At 46.1% G+C, this 20,931-nt stretch overlaps 1 protein-coding gene across 2 annotated transcripts in view; it reads left to right on the plus strand.

Moving 5' to 3' along the window:
* Positions 1-20,931, plus strand: part of MEI4 (meiotic double-stranded break formation protein 4) — a 183,139-nt gene that overhangs the window by 48,170 nt on the left and 114,038 nt on the right. The window contains exon 3 of one of the 2 annotated variants that reach the window (XM_059731341.1): positions 3,246-4,756. The exons of the other annotated variant lie outside the window; for it this stretch is intronic. Within the exon in view, the coding sequence (XP_059587324.1) occupies positions 3,246-3,838 (593 nt within the window). The 3' untranslated portion in view covers positions 3,839-4,756. Of the gene's footprint in view, positions 1-3,245; positions 4,757-20,931 lie in introns of those variants that run through there. 2 annotated transcript variants of the gene reach the window in all.

Raw genomic sequence — 20,931 nt, forward strand, 5'->3', positions numbered from 1 at the left:
GTAGACTTCTGAATGATAGCTGGTCCATGTGACAGGGCTGAGAGTAGTGCTTTCTGGCATACATGAGGACTACAAATTGTTGGCATTGGCTTTGTGGAGCAGACTCCCTAACACCAGTTGGAGATAATCCTTCCCTGAAGAGAATGATCTCTGACACTCTTCAAGGGTAATTAGCTCATCTTTTCCTGCCTTAACATGCAGACACTCCCCACTTAAGAGCATTTACCAAATATGAAAGGTTTCATATGTACTGGGTACATCTACACATGTAAATAGCACATAGCAATACATTCCAGAATAGTTCGTGCCAGTATTTATTGCTCCCGGGGACAGCATTAACGTGCACCTGGGACAGCAGCATGATGAGCTGAAGCAGAGCAGCCCCAGCTGACAGAGGGGTTGGGGGGTCAGCTTGCCAGCCTGGGGCTGTTCCACACTGGCTTAACTTGCTGAGGAGGGGTTGGATGGGGCACAAGGGTGCTACAGTATGAAGCTAGCCAGCTCCTCTGCATCTACACATGGGTTGCTGCATGATAAAGAATGCCTCTGCAGGATAGAATTTGTATGGTGGATTTAATTAGTTTACTGTGGCCTAATAGGGCCATACATGATATGTGTAGACTTTACTGCTAATTGAGCAACTCCGCGGTAAACATCTCATGTAGATGTGCCCTAGTAGTTACATGTGATAATAGTAGTTACATTTATAACTCATTCTAAAAATGTATTTCTATTCTCCTTCTCCTCTTTTCCCCCCAAATGGAATGTTTCCTTTTATTTCAGCTAGAAGCAGGTATACAATTGTGTCCAGAGTTAGGGTAAGATTTTTAAGGTATTTAAATTAAAATTGTGTGTCCCATTGATGGTGTTAAACCTAAATATCTTTAACAATGTGGTTATAAGAGCAGGATAAAGTGATTTTAAAAATATGTTACTGAATTTTAGAATGCTATTCATTTTCCATGTATTGACAAATCCATAAATTTGCTGTTTTTTTCTATTACTACTTGTAACCGAATGCATGCTTAGGGCATGGCTGCATGAACACGTTACTGTGTTGATTTACCTTGTATTTACCTCAAAGTAGCTAATATACTGTATCTCACCTATCCTTCTTTCTTTGAAGGGAGATTTAACTTGCATTTAATATAGACTAACATATAGGCAGTTGCTGTGGAGTAGCTGGTATACTGCAAATAGTGTAGTTCAGTGGTTTTCAAGCCTTTTTCTTTTGCAGACTCCTAAAAATTTTTGAATGGAGGTGTGGACCACTTTTATAAAATTCAAATGGAGGTGTGAACCCCTTTGAATTGTAAGTTGGGGTATTCACACATTCACTTCACATACATTAGATTAATTGTAGTCATTTTTTGCAGAACCTATAGATATAGGCTGTGGACCCTCAGGGGTCCACAGACCACAGATTAAAAAGCACTGGCTTAGTTTATCACATGAAAATGTACTCATGCCCTTAGACCAGGGGTAGGCAAAATATGGCCTGCAGGCTGCAGGGACTTTGTCTGGCCTACAGTGGGTCCCTCAGTCCTGCCTGACTCAGGCTTCATCCATCCTATGGCACGTTCCACCACCCCTGGGCACGCAGAGGTGCTGGGGCAGCTCCAGGGCTGGATTCCATTTCCTGGCAGCCCCGACGGCAGTAGTGGCTTCTTTTGGCCACTGCTGGCCCCGGCCCTGGCCTAATGGACACTGGCCGGGACCCATGTGGGCACGGCCTTAGCCCTGGGCTGAGCACGCAGCCCTGGCCTGCCTTACTTAGGGGGTTGGAGTCCCTGCAGCACTCACTCAAGACCTGCTCACTCTGGCCATGATGAGCGGTGGTGGCAGCCCCATTGTGGGCTCTGGCTCCCTCTTTTTCCCACTGCTGCTCATCATGGCTGGGGCAGGCGGGTTTGAAGTGGGTGCTGCACGGACCCCAACCCCACCAGGCAGGACGGGCCAGGACTGGGATCATGAGCTCAGCCTGGGGCTTGGGCCCTGCCGCACTGGTCTCCAAGGAACTGCTACTGTCGCCACTGCCTTTGTGCTCAGGTTGCTGCTGCCAAAGCTAGAGAACAGCTCCAGCCCCTCCTTGGAGTAGATGGGCAGCCTGGAGGCACCTCTGGCGGTGGCAGAGGCCCAGGAGTGGAGACAGTGGAGGTGGTGACGATGGAGGAAGTTCCTTCTGGCTTCTGCCATCTGTGGACTTGGCCCCATGTAAACCAGCATGGACAGGGCCCAAGCCCTGGGCTGAGAGTACAACGCCGGCCCTGGCCCCAGCCTGCCGCATGTGGGGGGTCAGGGTCCCTGCAGTGCCCACTCTGGACGCACCTGCCTTGGCCACTATGAGTGGCAGCAGCAGTGGGAAAAAGCAGAACCCAGAGCCTGCTTAGGGCGGCTCTGCAGCATCTCCCTACCACCACTGCTGCCTCCACTAGCACTGCCTCTGGGCCACTGCTGGCCATGCCAGTCCGCCTCTCCCATGCCAGCTTCCCTCTGCCTGTGGCCCCATCCTACATAGAGAGGTATAGTACCACCCCTATGATGCAGGGGGTGGTACTAACCCAGCCTGTGGCAGCTCTCCAAAACTCCCTATGTGGCCCATGAGCCCAAATAATTGCCAACCCCTGCATTAGACACATTATGCCTATGAACTGTCATCTATTCTAGAATGTAGGAAGGAGCAAATGAACATGCAAATTTGCTCCAGTTAAATTATAAAAAAAAAAGTTCTCTGTGAGGTATATTTTACTGTAGAAAATATTGCAAAGAGATTAGTTGATACAATTATGTTAATTGCCCATAAAAAATCCACCCTAACCTTTAGGAGGGAAAACTGGTGTGATATGGAAAGTAGCATACATTTTTTAGGTTTGAAACTCATAGAAGTGTAGGTCCTATTTTAAGCCTGTTATAATAATGTGTATGAAGTTTTTGAACCTTCCAACTATTGAAGAACATATTCAGACTACACTTCATAAGGTGTATATAGGCTTTTATCTGAGATACTCATTGGATGACCTGTTTACGCCAGAGATTTATAAATGTATGTTGGTTTTAAAGAGCTCTACCTTTTATTAAAATTTATTTTAAATTCCAGTCATGTTCGTATGGATTAGAGGGAAATAACTGCTTAATCCATGTTATTGCAGGGAAGTTTTAAATAACAAAAAAGAATAAGAAAATAGATGCATTCTATGTGTAAGCATCTTAAAAATACAAATGTAACTTTCATGTTTGTGTTTCAGGGAATCCAGATGCCTTTACTGAAATGTCGCCGGATCAGGAGTTTATAAACTCTATAAATCCAAGCCAGCTAGAAGATTCTGGGTGTGATGTATCTAGTGACTATACATTTGATACTTTAGACTTATCACATACTTTTCTGGACTCTGAGCTTAGTTGTAACACTTCATCTTCTAAATTTTGTTCTGAAATACTTCCTAAATTGACTCCATATTGTACTGACAAGGAAAAAACTCTCGCTGCTCATATGCAGTTTTTGCAGCATCTACTTGAACTAAGAAAACTGACAGAAGCAGGAAGTTTTCAAGCTGATTTTACAAAGCTTGAAAACAACTACTCCACAGTATCAGATTCTGTGTCTCAGTTGCTTGATGGCCTGATTATTTACTACAACAATCCTAAACTTCCAGTCACACATTTTATGACTGAGGCAATTTGTGTTTTGAGCAGTTTAATAACTGATTCTAAATTATCTAATCATGTTCTGAAAAAGTGTTTCAAGAAGCTACACGAATTTAAGAAAAAACTAATTCAGATTATTTTAAGCAACAGCAATATCAATAGGGTAAGTTTAAGCACCTGCCTGTTACCATGAATATCCAAATATACAGTTTAGAATAAGAGCATTATCAATTGGAAGTTTTTGAAGTTGAATATTTGCTGTGTATTGAGAGGTTCTGTTATAAAGCACACCTTTTTTGGTTTCTGTTTATAGATTAAGTTTTAGGAATGCTCACCCACATTTTGTAAAGTTGAGTATGGATTTATGTGCATGCATATAAATGCAGTATTCTCTTAATCTCAGATTTAGAGTTTATTCTACAACTAGTACACTTCGGGTAGAATAAAACAGATCTCACCCACTTCTGTTGGAAGGTATAGGAAAGCAAGATTTGCTTAGTGATATATTTCATTGGACCAGTTTTGTAGTAGGGAGAGATGTCAGCCAAGCATTTGGGCATGCAGTGGTAAGGGACATTGTCATGGTCTTGTTAAGTACATGCAATGATTTTTTCTTTTTCCAAGTTAACAATGCAACACAGGAGTCAGCAACCTATGGCTCACAGAGCCATTTGATCTGGACAACAGAGCAGGAGCTTTGGTAGCATTTGGTAGCAGAGGGCTTCGGTAGTAGTTGCTCTCCCATACCACTGCAGGGACAAGAGACAGCCACAGGAGCTCTTATCATGCTGTCATAGGGAGAAGCAGTGGCCAGGGGAGCTCTTACTATATTGTGGAGAATGGCAGCAGCAGTCATGTCCTAGCACCTGACTACCTCTGAAAGGGTTGCCAACCACTGATGTAGCATCATGTTCTCAGCTAGTGTAAACATGCATACTTACACTGAAGTCTATCAAACAACATTAACTTATACCATCAGGAGACCCAGCCTGCTGAAATTTGAAAATCCATATTTTAACTAGGCCAAAGTCAATAAGAAACCAATATAGGAATTCAGTGTCCTTAGCTCCATTATATTATGAGCTCCATAATATTATGATGGAAGGTTGGAATGTAGATACCACCTCACCTACATCTTTCATCATTTTCTTTTCTTCTGTCAAGTTCCTTGCTATTATTTGTCTTCTCCGGATGAAACAGTCCTAATATATCTTCTTATGCAAGGTCTTCCATGATAGATTACTTTCATTATCTGCCTCTGAACTCCCCTTTTCTACTCTGTGGTGTTGTGGGACTTAACTTAAAGTGGAAACAATAGTAATCCTAGTGAAATAAGAAGGGTCCAAATACCATGCTGTATATTTTTCTGGTAGGAAGGAGAAAGCATTTGCAGAAGGGAATCATTTGTAGAAGTCTTTCCAGGATTAGGCAGTAATTTCAAGATGTTTTCATTAGATTTTATTGTTGCTTTGTAAGTTGACATGGTGGTCTCCCCTACCTTGGGGGGTCTTTAAGAGAAGGCCGGATAGGCATCTGGCTGGGGTCATTTGACCCCAGCACTCTTTCCTGCCTAGGCAGGGAGTTGGACTTGATCTGTTGAGGTCCCTTCCAACCCTAGCATCTGTGAATCTATGGCTTTAATCAGTATTCCAAGTGTTCTGTGCTTCAGGCATCAAAAGTGGAGCAAGATAGAGCCAAATAATATAAATTCCTCTGTTCATGATCCTTCAGCTGTTTACTCTTTGTATTGCTAAAGACTGGGAAACTTTATAACTGATCAGAGGAACCAACAGAATAGAAAATAAAGAAAGACTGGAGATTTGTGTGGCTGTCAAGGGATTCTTGATAATCAGTGTTATCCATAGTTTCCATATTTGGTTGTGGGGATTAGGTAGATGGATGAGAGTAGAGAACAGGTGGACTTACAAAAAAAAAGAAGTCTGTATTAGCTGGAGTTAATTGAATCAGGAAGTTTCAGGAAAAGGCAGTCTTATGAATTGGAAATTCACCTCCTCTTTATGGTAACTTTATGGTAACCATTTGGTCAGCTCTCTGTCACATTATTTTTGTGTACTCTTATTTTTTGATTCCACCACAATATGTGACTTACTTGTAACTTATTTTAGCTTTTCTTTGGAAACACTTGTTGGTACATTTAAGTGGTTTGTTCATAGTTAACATTTGGCCTTAACGTTAATGAATTAGTTAACAGTAGTGTATTGGAAGTTAATCTTGAGAACAGCTGCCAAATTTCTGGGGAGGACTTAAATAGGATATAACTAGTAATATCCCTAGTGTTATTTCAGTAATACTTCAGAGGGAAAAAATCTTAAAGTTTATATATTTATTTTTACTTAGCTTCATTTTCAGCTTCAAATGTAAAAGAATATGTTTAGTGTAGCATCAGTGATGGTATTTGCATGACTAATTATCATGCACCTAATATCTTTCAGGGGCACTTTTTGCTTAGTATTTAATTATTACTGTTTACTCAAACAGTGATTAAAATATTGCGATTATAGGTTTAAAACAAGATTACTAGTAATTACAGTGTTGTTTGCTGCAAAGTATGGCAAACTGGCAGAGTTTGGGAGAATTCAGATCATTTACCAATGTTTAAATGCCTACAGCAGCAGTTCTTAACCTTTTTAGATGCAGAACACCCCTCAATGGACTCAAAGCATCCTTCAGAAAATGCCAGCTCTTGGTTTTCACTTGTTTTTTGACTACAGAAAAGAAATACAGGAATTCTTCTGCAAAGATCTCAGAAAGACCACAGTAGATCAGAATATTTTTTACACTATGGATTCCTATTTCAGATCTCTAGTTTTATCTTGTGAATCATGTTAGCTAGCACACTTAACAGTGTGTGACACCCCAGGAACACTTGAAAAGATCTCATAGCACCCTGGTTGAGAATCACTGGCCTGCAGATTAAAGAAGATAGAAACTTTTCTTGAGGTTTAATTTTAATGGTCATAAGGGTCTTACTGAATGTGTGTACACAGCTGCAGCACTCTTTTTCTTGACTGCAGATTAAGCTGGGGCACCAGAGTGCCTGGCAATACAGAGATTTTATAGCAGGACTTGGATACACCTTGCTGTGAGTTGCATGTAACCTTATTTACAGCCCCATCAGGTCCAAAAGATATAGATTCATAGATTCTAGGGTTGGAAGGGACCTCAGTGGGCCATCTAGTCTGATCTCCTTGCCCTGGTAGACAAGAAAAAGGTCTCCAAACCTGGGATCATGTGATCCCAGCCAGGTGCCTGTCTAGTCTCCTCTTGAAGACCCAGAAGGATGGGGTGAGCACCACCTCTCTTGGAAGCCCGTTCCCGATCCTGGCAACCCTGATCTTAAAGAACTTTTTTGTAATGTCCAGTCTAAAACTTCTCTCCAATTGCTTATGGTCATTGTTCCTTGTTGTTCCGGGGGAGGGCCTGGTAAACAGATCATTGCCTACTTCATGTTGCTCTCCTCTTATGAATTTGTACACTGCCACAAGGTCCCCTCTCAGCCTTCTCTTGGAGAAGCTGAAGAGGTTATGGTCCCTCAGCCTTTCCTCGTAGGGCCTTCCCTGCAGGCCTCCAATCAGACGAGTGGCTCTTCTTTGGATTCTCTCCAGGTTGTCCGCATCCCGCTTGAACTGCAGTGTCCAGAACTGGACACAGTACTCCAGCTGTGGCCTAACCAGTGACATGTAGAGAGGGAGAATCACCTCCCTGGACCTGTTTGTAAAGCACCTATGGATGCATGACAGGGTGCGATTGGCTCTGCCGACTACTTCATAAAATTGATGACTCATGTTCATCCTGGAGTCAACAGTTACTCCAAGATCTCTTTCTGCCTCAGTGGTGCTGAGAAGGTCGTCCCCCAGCCTATAGGTATGATGGCAGTTCTTCCTCCCTTGATGCAGCACCTTGCACTTGTCCTTATTGAATTGCATTCTTTTGCTCTCTGTGCACTTCCCCAACCTGTTGAGGTCAGCCTGCATCTGGTTCCTCCTCTCCAGGGTGTTAGCTTCATCCCATATTATTGTGTTATACGTGAATTTGAACAGGGTGTTTCCCACCCCCTTGTCCAGATCACTGATTAAGATGCTGAACAGCATCGGCCCCAGAACTGAGCCCTGAGGGACTCCACTGCACACATCTTTCCAGGATGACACTGACCCATCCACTACCACCCTCTGAGTGCGACCCCTGAGCCAGTTTGCTACCCATTCTATCGTATAATCATCCCCCTCCAGATCCTCCATAGCTGCGCCAGTTCCTCTACCTCACTTACCTTCAGGGGATCAGCTGCTGCTGCCCCTGCCACTACCTCTGCTGTCTCAGTCACCACTGGTAAGGTTAGGGGGCACATGTGTGCGTGGCGCCCCACGTGTGCCTGGTTGCTCCTCTCAGCTTCTCCTGCAAGGTCTTTACAAGTAGTAAATATCAGAGCTCTTTACAAGTAGTGAATTTAATACCTCAGAAGGTCACCGGGATGTAGGAAGAAAATAATTATCTAGAGTATTATAAATGGAGAGAGAAAAGTTGTAAGGAGAGGAGGCTTGTTGTCAAGGCCCTGAGAGGCCATTACTTGCAAGGGAAGGGAGTTCATGATGAATGGTTGCTCCTTAAGGGAGCGATCTTAGAAGCATAAGGGGTGTCCATCAAGGGAAAGGTAGTAAAAGGGTACAGCAATCCCCTTAACTCAACAGGGAATTCGTGGACCTCCTGCGTCTAAAAAGAGAGGCTTATAAGGATGGAAGACAGGAAACACCACTAAGGAAGAGTATTCTGCGTTGATCCGCGCCTATAGGGAGTAAATCAGGAAAGCTAAGGCTGTAACTGAACTCCAACTGGCTACATGAATCAAGGACAATAAGAAGTCCTTTTTCAAATATGTGGGGAGTTGGAAGAAAAGGGTAACATGGGACCCCTGCTAAACTCAATGGGACAGCTGACAACCAACACCCAGGAAAAAGCCAACCTGCTTAATGATTACTTCGTGTCAGTTTTTCCAAAGCCTGTAGGGACCACCCTACCTAACATGATGTGGGATAGCTAGGGTGAGGGTGAATATACACCCGTCATTGTCATGGACCTTGTGAAGGAACACCTGGACACAAATCAGCTGGTCCAGACAGATTGCACCCAAGAGTGCTTAAGGAACTGGCAGACATCATAGTGCGGCCACTGGCAAGGATATACTGGCAAGGAAACACTAAGACAACTTCTCATAACTCTTGAGAGTCTCATTGCTAGAGACATTGGAAATGAGGCTGGACAAAGCCATAAAAAAAATATACTGTAGTACCCCATAAAGGCCACATATTCAGCGTTCCTAAATATGGATTTGGATACCTGAAATTAGGCATTTCCTATAGGAAATGTTTGCCTAAAAATGTAAATACAAATAGAATATTCTTTAAAGAAAAAAAATGTCCCTCCTTCAAGCAGAGCCAGAATTAGACTTATGGGATCCTGGGGCAGAGAGTAAGGCATGGCTCATGAATGGACTTTTACCATGTGATGACCCATGTGATGACCTGATGCTTTCACATAAAATATAAAAATCCAAGCATCTTGTAAAATTCTTATATAAAAAACAAATACCTCTTATTCCTTTTCTTAAGCAAGTAACTCAGGAGTGTGCACAATTTTCAGATAGAATTTTTTGAAGGTTATTTTGTCCACTTTTTTCACCTTAGGTGTTTACTAGTTCCTCTAAATCTCTGTAGATTGGCATTACTATCCTCCAGGTAAGCTTATTAAACCTCTGTGTCCTTTCCAACCTCCTTACTTCTAGCCTATACTAAGTTATGCTTTGGGGGCTGTGTTATCCTCCTGGTGTGAGGGAAAGTCATGCTGCCTGCTTTTGTTTTGTTTGTTTTCAGCTTTAAGGCAAGGGATTGTATCCCAAATACCTAACAAAAAGCTTTCACCACTGTAACATGGACTTAATGAAATAACATGATTTAGGAACTCATACATTATTTCTGTAGTAGAAGGTTTTTTCTTTGTGTCTTGTCTGTCAGAATGTATTCCTATAGCAGATTTCTATTCCTACAAAGATTAATCTATTCTTTCTTGTAACCTATTGCAGATTCCATAAGTGCGTGCCAATATATAGTTGGAATTGGCTTAGAGTGTATTCAGATACAAAAATATATAGTTTAAATTGTGAGCTTTGTGTCTATAAACACTTGGACGTAAATGAAGTTTTTCTCTGGGGCAGGGATTGTGTAACCGTGAACCATTTATAGTGATTTATTCTCAAGATTCGGATAAATGAATAGCATATATTTGTGATAATTTATGTATATTTAAGTACTGAAGCTCATCAGCATTTCTCTGTTTCTCTACAGAATTAGAGTCAGAACCACCTTATATAAGTCACTAAGCTACTTAAGGAGCTGCTGGTTAAATCTTTCCCATTTTGGCAAAGATGTGTGTATTTGAGGTCTGTTAGTGATTATAATTTACAAAAAGGACTTTCTGCTTATATGCTATTTTTCATTTAAGTCTATGCAAAATTAGAATTACAGCTAGTAGATGTCATTCCAAAGTGATATAGAATATTAAATGCAGGAAAATGAACTTTAGTGTTAGAATGGCAATAAGTCAAGTAATAAGAACTTTAGCTTTAGATTGTCTGAAATTCCTGTAGTGTTCATGTCACACACTATGCTGTGAAAATCATTGAACCGTCATTTAGACCATGAATAGGCACTCATTTCTCAGAAATTTTCACCAATGCAAGTCTTGAAGAACAGTAGCTGCTCCACTTCTCCTGTTTCCTGTGGGTAGTGGTGCAGTGGGGAAGGATTCCCCGTGACTTCCCCAGACCAGGTTCACCCTCATCTTGGGAAGATGCAGAGAGCAAAGGAGAACAGGCAGCTGCCTGTATGCTCCCTCTCCTCGGGACCAGTCTCCAAGAGCACAGTGGAGGGAACTGTGGGAACTCCCCGACCTGTTCCCCAGACAAGGGACCCCAATGTGGGGAGTGGGGAATGGGGGGCAAAGTCAGCTGATTCTTTCCAGTCCACAAAGCTCCCCAACTCTTCCTCAGACTGGAGAACAGGTGAGGGACTTTGCTTTTCTCCTTCACTCCACGTATGGAGCAAACCAGGAGAGGAGCATACAAACGTTCTTTCTTGCAAGAGATTTTCTCTCATAAGGGTTGACACTAAGGATGTAAATGGTTAAACAGAGATTATATTGATACCATATACCACTTACTGGGCAGTTCTACACATTTATTAATGCACCATAATTATAGCACATTAAGTTAGTACCTGTAATAGCGGTACTGACTTAATGTCCCATAATTGGCACTTGTTTTGGGTTTTTTTGGTGATGCTAATGTACAGTAGACTAATTCTAGCATGCATTAGTACAGATTTTGCTGTGACATGCTAATATGCAGTAGAATTAGTCTATTGCACATTTAGCATCTCGTGTAGATGCACTCGCTGCTTACCGTTTAGTAACCTCCAACAGGAATAGCCCCAGTCCCTTACATCTTCACAGTGCCCCTGGAACTGCGTGGGCCCCAGGCCACTGGCAGGGATCTACAGGCAGGAGGCAACCGGCACAGCTGAGCCACCAGGGGACACTGCTTAGGTGCTGAGCTGCAGCTTCCCTTTGCCCCCATGGGCAGGAGCTGTGGCTGCAGGTCTCTCTTGTACCTGGATCACACTGCCATTGGAAAGGAGAGATGTGCAGGGCCCACCATGGGGGTCAGGCAGGACTTGCCTGTTGCAGCAGAAAGACTCTGGGCTGTACAGTGGGTCTGCCCAGTCCCCCTGCAGCAACAGGACCTGGGCAGGGCAACGGGCTGCCTGTGTCTCCTGCTGCGCTTGTGCCACTCTGGCCTGGACATGGAAGGCTCCTCCATGCTTCCAGGCAAGCCTCTCCCCAGCTCGCCTCAGGGTGTAGCAGGAACAAATACATTTGAAAAAAGAGCCTGCTGGGGATAGTGAGCAATAATGGTAGGTTAGTGTCAGGCTCAGTCTCAGCAAGGGCAACCAGCACACTAAGATGTTGATGTGCCAGTGTTGATTTTTGCTGAGTTGTTTATCACTGACACACACAGGGAATCAGGTTTAAAAGTTAAAAATAAGAACAGATCTGCTGAACAGGCAATAAGGAATATTTACGGAGGTAAGAGATGACAACTGTAACAATGATTTAACAAATACAAACACAGGAAACACACAAATACAGTCTATACTCTACCAATATTAAAATAGATGAGCAGTAAGCAAAATCAAAGTCAACCCAGTAACCAAAGTGAAGAAGAAGCCAATCCAAATCAGGCAAAAACGGGAGGTTCCAGGAAACCAATGCAGGAGATCAGGCGATAGTGGTCAGTGTCTTGCTCCCTCCACAGGATGAGCTACCAGCCTCACTAATGCTTGCAATCCCATCTCTGCTCACAGAGCCGAATCACAATACCCCAGTGGAAACAAACACATTCAAGAACCCATTGTTCACCATACAAACCCCTTCACACTCAAAGAGCACATCTACAAGTGGTGCTATGTTGCCGTAGCAGTGCACTATAACGACATAGTATACATGGGCATTTACATGTGACCAGCAGCTACTTCACCATAGCAACATGCTACCCCAGTATAGCATGCCATCATGGCAAAGTAGTTGCAAAAAATAACCATGCACCATTTGTACAGCACAGTATGGGTTGTTACTGCACCATGATTTAGTACTTCCAAAAGGTACTAAATCATGGTGCAGTAATGATATCGTCATAGCTTCCATGTAGATGCACCCAAAGATACCACAAAAACAGACAGATCCTCACAAGGTCCTCTCACACACCCACACTCCTGCACACTCACAGACAGACTTTAACATTCACAGTCCAGCACCAAAATCTAGACTTTTATATGTAAGAATTGCACCACTCTTAACAGCCAGTCTCCTGAGGTGAATGTCCTGTCACTCAATGCCAGTTGTATCAGATCCAATCACATCACTCAAACCACTCTTTTACAAGATACAGTCACTTGTTGATCACACCTTGTCATTCGCCTTTACCTCCAAACAGACACACATCTTTCCCGTCTCACACATTCTCTCAGTTGCACATGCCCAAGCTGGCAAAGTGGGCCAACAGAACAGGAGTTCACTCCTTCTGGTGGCTTCGAGACAATACAGTAACTGTGCATGCCTGGCAATCCCATAAATCAGCATTACAACACGCAAACACTGGAGCAAACTTTCTTCTTCAAGAGGTGGAAAGGGTCTGGTCCCAACAGGGAAGCCTCCTTCAGGCACACTGCATCCTTCTCCCTCCTGCTCATGATGCTGGAGCCACACGAGGCCTGGCCCAGCTCTGAGGTGGGGCTGAGTGCGTGGCTGGCTTGGCCAGAGGAAGCACCAAGGCATCTGGAGTAGACAATGCTAGGTCTGAGGGGTCACTGCTGGCCCCTTGCATGGAGAACACAGCCACAGGGCGTTCCTGAGGGGCAGCGGCACTGCAGGGATCCTGTGGGGAGTGTTAGGGCTGCAACTATTACCAGCTGTCAGAAATGCAGGGCTTCAATCCTCATGCAAGGGGCTGGTGGTGACCCCTCAGACCTAGCACCGCCTGCTTCAGCTGCCACAATGCCTTCTTGGGCTGAGCCAGCTGTGCATTTAGTCCCACCTCAGGGCTGGGCCAGGCCCCACATGGTCCCAGCACCATGGGTAGGAGAGGGAAGGATGCAGTGCACGTGACAGAGGCTGCCCCACTGGGATTAGACACCCTCTTCCCTTGGGGCAAGCTGGGGAAAACCGCTCATGGCAGTATGGAGAAGTTTTTCAGATCTGGTCTGCAGTAGCACAAGTGTGGCAGGAGGCACAGGCAGCCTGGCCCTGCAGTTGCAGGGGGGCCAGACAGACCTACCACATGGCCTGGAGTCTCACTGCTGCAGCAGGAAGGACCCACCTGAACCCTGTGGGAGGCCTGGCATCTCCCTTCCTCCCCATAGTGGTAGGATCCAGGCACAGGGGAGGTCCACAGCCCCAGCTCTGTCTACAGCTCCAGCCCCAGCCCCTGGCCATGGGGGTGAAAAGAAACTGTGGCTCTGTAGCTGGACAATCACCGCTGTTGGATCAGCAATGCTCGCTGCCTCCCTCCTGTGGCTCCCTGCCAGTGGCTTGGAGCCTGTTCAGCGTTGGGAGCGCAGTGAAGACATAAGGGGCCAGGTCCATTCCTGACAGGTCGCTAAACTAGGTATGAGCTATCAAGTAACTATTTAACCAATATAATCAGAGGAGGTTAAATGGATATATTTTTAAACAATATTTACATCCCTAGTTGGCACATGGTAGATCTTTCTCTCGGAGGGGGAATTTCCCCTGGGAGAAGTTGAATGAGTTCATGTACACTCATAGTTTGTACTGGGAAAGTGGTAACTCCAGACAGAAATTAGGCTGCCTATGCATGTGCTCGGGGGTGAATGGGAACATTTTAATTAAATCAGTTCCCAGACAGCCACTCTAATAAAAACACCTCCTGTCACATGTATTAAGCCCCCGTGTGTTTAAAAATCACTGTGGGATGCTTTATCTAAACCGTATTTAACACAGTTTACATAAAGCGCCCCCCGTGGCCACTTTAAAACACGGGGGCTTAGTACGTTTGATGGTGAGGCAATGCTAGAACGTTCTAATTGAAATGTAGAACAGGTCAGAAATGAGCATGTTTATAGGCAGCCATAATGCCTGCACATGGCCTTAATTTTCAGTGATATTTATTACTTTTGAATTGTTGTGGTAAGAAACTCTTTCCCATGTTGTAGGTCTTTCAATATCAGTTGCAATATAGTTTATTCTTAATTTTGTTAATTTCCTGATGCTTGGACTCTGATTTTATTTTTCAGCATTATCCATAATGTGTTGTGGATTGGCAGTATTTGAAAATTAAGTTACTTGGGCACTTATTTTAGGAACAGAAGTTACACTTAAACCGGTTTAAGTGATCAGGAATCCATTTTAAACCTATAACAGAACAGAAGTTCAGTGCACATAAACCAGTTTCAAAATGTCCCAAACTGGTTTAAAATAAACCTTGTTGGATGTAGTATCAGGCTTACCTGATCTAGGTCAAACCAGTTTATGGAACTTCTGTCCCAGACCCCCTCCCAATTCAACTTAACTCATAGTACTCCAACATCCCAGGATGCTGTGCAGCCCCGGGCTGTACAGGTCAGTCACATCATACGTGCATTTAACTTGCGTGAATTCAGCTATACACGGGTGGGGAGGGGGGCGCGGGGCTTGAGTCTGCACGTGTTACTGCCGCTTACCTAGAGGCCTGGCCACCACCACGCTGCCAGCGGTGACTGCCTCTGCCTCCAAAACCTCCCGCCGCCGCCATGGAGCCGTGCCCGGAGCTGTGTGGACAGCTGCCGGGCATGGTGGTGGCCGGGCGGCATGCAGCCATCCCCACCACCACCCGGCGCTGCACCTCTGCTGCCAGCCGCACAGCTCTAAGCACAGCTCCGCCGCGGCGGCGGGAGGTTTTGGAGGCAGAGGCAGTCACTGCTGGCACAGTAATATGCGTTTTCACTACACACGATTTTTGTCTTACGTGCTGCCTTTAGAATGTAACCCCCGCGTAAGATGCAACTGTAGTTTACTTTCTGCTCCACCAGAGCCCCACCCCCAGCTAGCAGCAGAGACTTTTCCATCCCCAGGAGCCAGGCAGCCAGGGGCTGGGCAAGTTCCCATGGGCCCACCCCTACATCCTCCTCGGGTGGGTGAATTGGCCCAGCTCCCAACTTAGGCATGGGGAATACTGCATCCTACAGCGGGCTTCCCCCCTCTGCTGGACACATCGGGGGAGGCATTTCACCCCCCACTCCCTCAGCTAGCCCACTGGCTGGGGAGGGAGCATGGCTAGGGTATTGCCCCAACTCCCAGCTTGGGTGAGAAGAGTAAAGCCCACACTGTGGACTCCACCCCTCCCCCATGCCAGGTGCAGTTGGCTGGGGGTCTGAAATGGTGTTGGGAGAGGGAGTGGGAGGAGGTTGCTGTTTTTTTCCTCAGTCTCTGCTCAGCCAGTCTGCCGGCCTGGGAGGAAATGTTGCCAGGTTATTGGCCTGGCTCCTGGGTTTGGGGAAGCCCAGAATGGGAGCTTACACCCTCACCTGAGCCAGGAGCTGGGGCGATCACCTGACCAGTGGGCCAGCTGAGGAGGGAGTGGGGTGGGGGGGAATGGCCCCCACTAAGGGGCTCCCACCACCTGTCCCAGGCGCAGTTTGGCTGGGGGTCCACAGCCAGGTTGAGGGAGGCATTTGCCCCCCCTCCCCCTTCTCAGCTGGCCTGCCAGCTGAGCAGGGGGTGTGGCCAGGTGATCAGCCCAGCTTTGAGCTCAGGAGGGGGCATAAAGCCCCCACTTCAGGCTTCCCTGCAGCCGGGAACTGGGGCAATCACCCAGCTATGCCCGCTGCTCAGCTGGCAGACCAGCTGAGAAGGAAGTAGGGCGGAAAACACCCCTGCCCCGTCCAGCTTTGGACCCTGCCAGCCAGGCTGTGACTGGGACAGGAGGTGGGAAGCCCACAATGAGGGCCTTTTCCCTCCCTGCCCCCCCCCCGGCTGACCCACTGGCCAAACAGAGGGTGTGGCCTAGTGATCAGCCCAGCTCCCAGCTGCGGGGAAGCTTGCAGTGGGGTGTTTACTCCCCTGCCCAAGCCAGGAGCTGGGCCAAGCACCCAGGTATGCTCCATGCTTAGCCAGCAGGCTGGCTGAGAGGGGAGTGGGGGAGAAACGGGCCCCACTGAGGGCTCCCCGCCCTGCCCCGCACAGCTCAGCTAGGGGTTTGGAGTTGGGCAGGAGTCCATTCTCCACCCCCGACTCCCTCTTTAGCTGGCTGTTGGGCAAGAAGCTGGCATGGCCAGGTGATAGGTCCAGCTCCTGGCTCTGGGTTGCGGGGGGAGGAGAAACGTTCCTCCCTACTTCCCCCCACACTAGGGAGACCCCAGCTGGGAGTTCAGTGACAGGCAGAGGGGAGGGTTTTTCCCCACATCCCTCCTCAGCCAGCCCAGACTGAGGAGGGGGGGTGGCTAGGAGGACAAACTGGGCATGGGGCGAAAAGAAGAAGCACCCTGCTTGAGGCATCCCCCCTTCCCCCTTTCCCTTGAGTGGGGGAGACCCTGGCTGGGGGTCTGGTGCAGCACAGAGGGGAGTTTTCCCCCAGGCTCCCTCCTCAGCCATCCAGGACTGAGAAGGGGGTGTGGCTAGAGGGATAGGCTCTGGGCACAGGGAGAGATAGGGAAATACCCCACTGGGGGATTCCTTCCTCGCATTCCCCAGCAGACCCCAGTTGGGGGTCTAGTGGGACCATGGGCAACTGGTGCAGTCTGAGTCAGGGGAGGCACGTGCCCACTCAGTGACCAGTCAACGACCCAGGGGGGTGGGTCCCCATGCAGCCAATCTAGCCAACTGGAGAGGGAGGGGTCCCCCCACGGCCAATCTTGCCAACCATGTGGGGTGGGTTGCCCGTGGCCGATTGTACTCACTTGAAAGCGGCCGTGGAGCTCCCAGAAATGGCCGCAGCCACTTCCAGAAGCGGCTGCAGCCATTTCCGGGAGTGTTGCAGCCACTTCATCCGCTGCTTCATTCTGGCTGGTGCTCTCACAGCAGGCACTGGCACTTCCGCCTGCCTCCCAACCTGTCACCTAAGCAGGGAATGCAGCCTGACAGGGGGTGCACCAATGCTCTCAAAGGGTGCATGTGCACCTTGTGCAGTCCCTATCCATTGCCACTGGGTGGGACGGTTCCTCCTATGGTCCCTCCTCAGCTGACTGGGTGCTTTAGCACCCCCTGGCTCCTGCTGTGGACCACTGAAGGGATCTGGCTGCCTTTCATTTGTGAAAAGGAAACATTGGTTTACTTTCTTCTGGGTTCAATCTAAGCAGTTTACAGAAACCTGCAAAGATTGAACCAATTCATCCTTGGGCTTTTTGACTTTTCTGTACTTAACTTTAAAGCAACTGAAAATTACTTGGGCACAAGATCACCTGAAAAAATCATTGACATTCTGCCTAGCCCTCAAAATATTGTGGGATTTCTCACTGAGCTCTGTTTGTTGGAGGAATTTGTCCAGAGGTGGCTGGTGGCTTCAAGATCATGGCTGGAAGAGTTAGGTTAAATTTGATACAAAATGTGATGGGCTAGCTGGCAGTGACTTAGCCCAGGGGTTTTGAAAGGGCAAAAGATGATTGGAGGACTTGGGATTCCCTTTCCTCACCAATCTGGTAATGATTTGGCCCAGGGGTTTTGAAGGGGTAAAAGATGATTGAAGGACTTGGGATTCCCTTTCCTCACCAATCAGGCCCCAGAGATTCACCCTCCATGTCCCCTTATTGGTCCCTTGGGTCACCTGGAGGGGGATAAAAGGGGCAGTGTGGCTGACTCAGGAGAGACCAGTGAGGGACCACAAGGAAGGAGCTTCAAGGAGCTGGCAAGAGCGGGGCAGGAGGAGTTGCTCAAGAAGAACCTGAAGAAGAGGGACCTGCAGGCAGCACTGGGGTCCTCAGCAGTGCGGCGTGAAGCTGGCAGGAGAGGCTCCCCGCTGGGCTCCAGGATCCCCTACGAGAGGCTGTGGCCAGCAGGAGAGGCTCCCCAGCTCCGGCAATATCTGAGCGGTGACCTGAGAGGTTCCCAGCTCTGTTTCCAGCTCCTCCAATCAGAGGCCAGGCAGCTTGAAGTGAGGCCGGGGCTCCAGGAAGGTCAAGACCCCTAGCAGTATGGAGCAGTACTAGCACTGGTGGCTGTGTGGCAGCATTTCTGCCTACCTTGTGGGAGATCCAAGTTCAAGTTCTAGCTTTGGTGACTTGGGGTGAGTGAGCTAACAAGGAGAAATTCATCTTGCAGTGGAAAGGGACCATTGTGTTTTCCCTCTTTCTCCCCCTCCAGGTACCTAGGCCCTATATTCCTTGTAATTTGACATTTTGTATTTTGTGCCTTTTGTATTTCCAGTAATACCAACCAGTATTGTTTGTTCTGCTGTTTGTGTTTTACATTTTGGTTAACCCTGTCTTGTGTCAACTGGATGAATATGCCTGGGATTGTAAGTGTCTAACCTTTGTTGAATCCTGCCCCTTCAGGGCATTGTAGTGTCCCCTATACCCCCCTGATTTATACTGGTTATGTTCCCAGTATTGTTCCCTCATTAAAAGGTATATAGTTAAGTCCCTATTGGTGGTCTGGCTCTGCTCTATAGGGGGAGAAGAGTCCTTACACCTCCCACAGTGCTTGTGCACCTGCTTTGATCCCTTCAATTGGAGAGGGGGTACCTCTTGGAGTACTGCCTGGGTTACACAAAAAGCTTTTTCATTCCCTTCATTGCTTCTATGAATAAAATTTGCAGTAGTAACATTTTTTGTAATCTTTGGAGTCTTAAGTTCAAATAGTTTGGGTCTGTTGGCATGTATTTTCTGCTATAGGAAGTATTTGCTTACATTCATGTTTCTAGAGAAAGGATATGTATGGAAGCAGAATTTTTTTTGAATCTTGTTAGGACTGAGCTGAAGGTGGTGCATAGTTAATGTTGTTTACCTTGCTTCTTTAATTTATCAAAAGCTTCTGATGTCCCAGGCACCATTTTAAATCTACTATAAATTTTTCAGATATTTTTAAATATTTGCTTTTTCTCTAGGCTACCCAGAGCATTTATTACTTTACTTGGAAGTTCAGAGTGTTTGGAATAATGGATCATAATGAAGCCCTGCTGTCACTCTAAGTAATCTCCCTTCTGTGCTAGCGAGCGGTTTGGCCAAAGTTCCTGAGTTTATCTGGAAAGAATGTTTTTAGGATCTGTTACACAGTCTAGTCTTTTCAGGGTGCAATAAATCCTGGATTTTCTTTTTAATATGACACATCTTTTAGGCTGTCCAGTGTTTTTAATAGACTTTGGTCTCCCTATAGAGTAGGAATGTAAGAAATGCATTGCTTTGTATAGTATTGAAACAATGTAGCTATGGTAGTCCAGGATATATGCAAGAGGCACAGATTTTTTTTTTGGTGGGGGTGGGGGTTAATACCTTTTATTGAACTGAAGGAAGGCATGAAAGCTTCCTAAAATCTTTCCCAGTCATGTAGTTGGTCTAGTAAAAGATACCACTACCCGCCCCCCCACCCTACCCTCCCAAAAAAACCCTCATCCTTGCTCTCTATACCCATTATTGCTTTCTTTTAAGCATTGGTTTGCATCTCTTTCCTAGGTTTGAAGAAAATTAACAGTATTCTCATACAGTGATGACAATTATTTCCCTGGTTGTCAGAAGAGGAATATTTTTCCCAATACCTTTGTATGAATTTTGCAGCAAGCCAACTAATAGAATCCCTTTCCTGAAATTGCAGAATCCTTTTTTGGAATACTGTAGATGTAGCATAAAATATGTGGGTTTTTTTTTTCAAAAACCTTCTCCAGAAAAGACTTGTAGTACTCCATAAAAGCATGAATGGGTATGTCAGAAATAGTATGAAGGGTAAATTTTATCAAGAAAAGACAATGAAACAGAAGAAGTAACATAAATAGAATTTAAAAGCGAGATTTATATTAGATTGCAACAATTTCAATTCTACTTGAGGTAATTAGCAACATAGATAAATTGGATGAAATTATTGCTTAACTATATTATCTGTGCAGCCTTTAGGCTGTGTACAAAAGTTTAACAAATCAGAATGTAATTGATCGTGGTTTTAAAAGATATGCAGATACAAGAAGACAAATAATGTCTTGAATGCTAAGACAAGAAGGTAGTCTTAATATATTAGAAAACATCAGGTTGAAATATGGAATAGTAAATAAATGATCATCTTTCTGGACTTTAGAAAAGCTTTCGACACTGTCTCTCACCCTATTCTCATTAAAAAATTAGGCGACTGTGGTGTTGATCCCTACACGGTCAGATGGGTCGCCAATTGGCCGTACCCAGACAGAGGTAGTGGACGAGTCTTTTTTGACCTGGAAGCATGTGGGCAGTGGGGTTCCACAGGGCTCGGTCCTTGGGCCTGCACTGTTCATCATCTTCATCAGCGACTTGGACGAGGGGGTGAATAGCACCTTGTCATCTGTGAATTTGAACACTAAGATGTGGGGGGGAGGTGGGCACACTAGAGGGGAGGGACAAGCTGCAATCAGATCTGGACAGGCTACAGAGGTGGGCAGATGAAAATAGGATGGGTTTCAACACTGACAAGTGCAAGGTGCTGCACCTAGGGAGGAAGAACCAGCAGCATACCTACAGGCTGGGGAACTCCTTTTTCGTCAGCACAGAG

The sequence above is a fragment of the Alligator mississippiensis genome, chromosome 1 (genome assembly GCF_030867095.1).
Source record: "Alligator mississippiensis isolate rAllMis1 chromosome 1, rAllMis1, whole genome shotgun sequence".
In the NCBI taxonomy this organism is placed as follows: domain Eukaryota; kingdom Metazoa; phylum Chordata; order Crocodylia; family Alligatoridae; genus Alligator; species Alligator mississippiensis.